Source organism: Lampris incognitus, chromosome 6, assembly GCF_029633865.1.
Source record: "Lampris incognitus isolate fLamInc1 chromosome 6, fLamInc1.hap2, whole genome shotgun sequence".
Taxonomy (NCBI): Eukaryota; Metazoa; Chordata; class Actinopteri; order Lampriformes; family Lampridae; genus Lampris; species Lampris incognitus.
In genome coordinates this window covers 64,774,612-64,779,328 of record NC_079216.1, presented here as the reverse complement: position 1 = coordinate 64,779,328, position 4,717 = coordinate 64,774,612, and the positions used below count along the sequence as shown (strand labels likewise).

At 51.0% G+C, this 4,717-nt stretch overlaps 1 protein-coding gene across 1 annotated transcript in view; it reads left to right on the top strand.

Annotated features, from left to right (window-relative positions):
- Positions 1 to 4,717, top strand: part of fam107b (family with sequence similarity 107 member B) — a 9,274-nt gene extending 4,557 nt beyond the window's left edge. Inside the window, exons 3-4 of the mRNA XM_056281158.1 lie at positions 2,681 to 2,837; positions 3,131 to 4,717. Coding sequence (XP_056137133.1) covers positions 2,681 to 2,837; positions 3,131 to 3,250 — 277 coding nt within the window. The 3' untranslated portion in view covers positions 3,251 to 4,717. The remainder of the gene's footprint in view (positions 1 to 2,680; positions 2,838 to 3,130) is intronic.

Sequence of the window (4,717 nt, the reverse complement as noted above, 5' to 3'; positions counted from 1 at the left end):
TTTGTAATCGGGAGGCTCTCCGTTCCACGCTACAGAGAAGAGAATGTTTCCCTTCGTGCTGGATTAGTCATTGTGATGAAAGAGGGATGGGGAGGGAGGGAGGGAGGGAGAGTGATGGAGAGGAAAAGAGGAGGAGTGTTATGTAAGCAAGATTATAAAACACTCTCCAGCTGAGGGTCTCTCTCCCTCTCTCTCTCTCTCTCTCTCTCTCTCTCTCTCTCTCTCTGCCTCTACCCCCCCACACACATACTCTCTCTCTCTCTCTACCTCTATACCCCCCCTCTCTCTCTACCTCTATACCCCCCCACTCTCTCTCTCTCTACCTCTACCCCCCACACATACTCTCTCTCTACCTACTTCTACCCCCCTCTCTCTCTACCTCTACCCCCTCGCTTTCACTCTCTCTCTCTCTCTCTCTCTCTCTCTCTCTCTCTCTCTCTCTCTCTCTCTCTCTCTCTCTCTCTACCTCTCTACCTACTTCTACCCCCCCTCTCTCTCTACCTCTACCCCCTCGCTTTCACTCTCTACTGCTCTCTCTCTCTCTCTCTCTCTCTCTCTCTCTCTCTCTCTACCTACTTCTACCCCCCCCTCTCTCTCTACCTCTACCCCCTCGCTTTCACTCTCTACTGCTCTCTCTCTCTCTCTCTCTCTCTCTCTCTCTCTCTCTCTCTCTACCTCTCTACCTACTTCTACCCCCCCTCTCTCTCTACCTCTACCCCCTCGCTTTCACTCTCTACTGCTCTCTCTCTCTCTCTCTCTCTCTCGCTCTACCTACTTCTACCCCCCCCTCTCTCTACCTCTACCCCCTCGCTTTCACTCTCTACTGCTCTCTCTCTCTCTCTCTCTCTCTCTCTCTCTCTCTCTCTCTCTCTCTCTCTCTACCTACTTCTACCCCCCCTCTCTCTCTACCTCTACCCCCTCGCTTTCACTCTCTACTGCTCTCTCTCTCTCTCTCTCTCTCTCTCTCTCTCTCTCTCTCTCTCTCTCTACCTCTCTCTCTCTCTCTCTCTCTACCTCTCTACCCCCCCACACATACTCTCTCTCTCTCTCTACCCCCCTCTCTCTCTACCTCTACCCCCTCGCTTTCACTCTCTACTGCTCTCTCTCTCTCTTACCTCTCTACTGCTCTCTCTCTCTCACACATTCTTTCTCTACCTCTGTGATGACCCATCCTGCATGCAGAGATGGTTACACGCCACACAAACAGGACCCACACACATCACAAGTACATACAGAAGATGTCAGAATTGGTTTCCAAGGATATTGAGATGAACATCCAGGATGTGTGTGTGTGTGGGGGGGCGTGGTGTGGTGGAATTGAGCTCTTACAAATGTATATGCATCAGCTATTAGATCAATTCTTAGTTAGCTAGCGGGTGTGTGCTCGTGGGAGGGGTCTGGGGTATGTATGTGTGTGTGTGTGTGTTGGGGGTCTTTGATTACATAACAGTGCTAGCAGCGAGAGTGCAGCGGTGCAGAGCGAGTATCTCTTATGGCCTCTATTATTGCCCCGAGTGACCTCGGCCGTCTCCTCCCTACGAACGGAGTGCTTTTATACAACCCTGAGCCGATCGCATCCATTAGCCTCCGGTCGGCCTCCACCCGCCGAACGCTTCCCTAAGACCCTCGGCGTAATGGAAACGAGCGGTTTCTGTAGCACGCTGACTCGAGGTCACACCTGGCCGTGAGGGGAAATGAACTCCCGCTGTTTTTTTGGGAGCGGTTGGGACTTGGTCGTGTCATCCCGGTCAGAGTTTTGCTAATGCATTTGTTTGAGGCCTGGGCTGATTAAAAGGCCCTCGGGTTATTCGGCGGTGGTGTGTTACCGCCATGCATACTCAGCCTTACAGAGACTGTCATGGAAAAATCCAGTTAGTGATCCTGGTTGTTGTTGTTGTTTTGTGTGACAGTAACCACGGTCACACTGTTCCTGTGGATTTAAGACGGCCCCCTCTGGATTTCGCCGCTCTCGGTTTCTGCTTTATTCTGTCCCTCTAATCCTTTGCACACTTGACGTTTCAAGACTTTCGCCGTTTTCCGTCCAACACCCTCTCGCTCACCAACAGCCCGCTCTGATCAGCTGTTCTCGAGCCTCATCCTCTTCATCCTCCACCCCCCTCCCCCCACCACCACCCTTCCCAGATGAAATTCGGAGGAGGTTAGGAAAGTTACATAATGCTCATTTTTATCTTCTCACAACAAGACGCGCACACTGTACCAAGATGTCCTGCCTCCCTTTTTTTTTTTCAACACACAGAACCAAACAGTTGTGTAACAGATTCGTGTTCTCCTCGCCGTGCTGCCCAGGGTCACGTGTCATGTGGAAGATATCCGAACACGAGGGCTGAATGGATGTTCGTGTTGTGCAAGACCAGATAGTTATTTATATTTCGGAAGGTTTTTTTATTATTATTGTGGACCCATGAATTCGTGGCACTGTTTCGACGTTAACACCAGGGCCGGCGCCCCCTCGCACACACACAAATTGAATAATCCTGAGTCATCTGGTGTTGGATAAACGTCCGTGCTAACTTGACGTCAGACGGGAATCAGATGGTCGCCATTACGCAGGAATGTAGGCGTTACTCTGGGGCCCTGTGGGAGTTGTGGAGCAGGATTTGCATGTCTTGTTCATCCAGTTCAGCGGTAACGACCCGCTCGCTCGCTGTCGCCTTCACAGGGGTCTGGCTCCCCAAAACAAACCCGAGCTTCAGAAGGTCTTGGAGAAGAGGAAGAGGGAGCAGGTCCTCAAGGCCCAGAAGGAGGAGCAGGAGGCTCACAAGAAGAGGAGCGACCTAGAGATCGAGCTGATGAAAAGACAACAGAAACTGGAGCAGGTGGCTATATGGATCATCACACACACACACACACACACACATACACACACACAAATACACACACACACAGTATCAGAACACAAAAGCCAATAAGAATTGTTGTCATTGACTCGTGAAAAAGAGCTTCTTCTTCACTTGAAAGGTCGCGTGTAGACCTCGCTTCTTGTGTATAGAGAGAGAAGCCACGGGTGCTCACAAATATTGTATTATTATATGATATCTGATGATTACGTCATCGCTCTGACTTGGATGACGACCGCCATAACGCGTATTTACTTGTGTTGTCGTTGCAGCTGGAGTTGGAGCAGCAGAAAATAGAAGAGGAGCAGGAGAACACCCCCGAATTTATCAAGATGAAGAGCAACCTGAGGAGGACCAAGCAGGAGGCCGACGGGGAAGAACGGACCACCTAGAGACCAGCGGGAGTCTCGGGGTCTGCCTGTGTGTGAGCGTGGGTGTGGAGGTGTCGGGGGGAAGCGTGTGTGCGAGAGTGTGTGTTTTTGTGTCCGAAGGGCGCACGGTGGCGGCCGGAGCGTAGCCTGAGATGAACTGCCAGGTTTTATCCACCCCCCCCCCCACCCACCCCCACCCACCACCCCCCCCAGCCGTTCCTTCCCGCAGTGAGGAGATAGACTTTACAGACTAAAGACCCCCTCTGTCTGCCTGCGCCTGGTCCACCTCAGCCCCTCACACCCACCCAGTACCAAACAGCATCCCCCCAAACGAGGGACAATGGGACACGTTGACCGTTGAAACGCCGCTTGGCGAAGGCAAAAAGCTTCCAACGAGGTCCGATGGGGGGAACCACCGAACACACACACACACACACACACACACACACCGGAGTTTTCACCCCTTCTGTTCACTCCCCCTCTCCACGGAAACCCGCCTCTCCTCTCCATTGTCGTCGGTGTCGTCGTCGTTTTTATTTTTTCAGCCTCGAATCCAAACCCACGGAAAAGTGGACACTGGACGGACTCTTGAAGCTGTGTATTGTAAAAGCCAAAGCGGTGCGCTTTTGATATTTATGTTGGTAGCTTTTAGCCCAGGCATCAGGAGCAGACGTCGAGTCGCTCCCCATCTTAAGTTTCTTTCTCAGCTTAGTTCGTAAGGCGGGAGCGGGACGGAAGCAGTGTTCGGTAGTTCGAGACACTCACGTTGGCTTTTCCGATTTTTTTTTTTTCCAAATTGGAGAAAACGCCATTTCCTCAGCTAATGCAATTGTGAGCAATACTAGAACTTCTACATTTGAGAGTGGTCTTTTCTTTTTACATACTCTGTTTTTTTTTTTGTATGACAAAGTATTCCTCAATAACTAATTTAAGTCTGTTAGGTAGGTGAGGAAGAGTAAGGCCTGGCTGACCAGGCTTGGGGTGTTTTTCATTGAAAGGATTTGATAAAAGTATAATTGAACGTGTGTTCACGTGAGCCGTTGGTCGTAAAGGACTTTGTTTATTGCATCGGGCGTCGACCCTCTCTCCGGCTCCGAAACGTGCCCGTAAACGCCCCGAGTCTCCCGAGGTCACCGTCTTATCGTCGTTGTTATCTTCTCATGGAGCGAGAGCCCTGCGGACGCTTCCGAGTCGCAGTTAAACGAGAGCGTGCCCTTCGGTTATCGGTAAATCGTTTGGTGTCTTCGGCCGTGAACACGCTGAGGCGACCTCCAGGTCGGCTGCAGTGATGTGAAGACCTGAAATGCCGCCTCCCACGTGCCCGCTAGTGGTTAGTTGAATAGCATATGACGAAACGTGGTCGGCCCAACATTCTGTGTCTGTGTCTCTTAAGCACTGATCGTTCTTTTTCAAGTAGAATTTAAAACCTTATGCTTTCCGGTTCCTTTCCGAATTCCTTTCCTTTTGAATAAATATAATTTTAACATG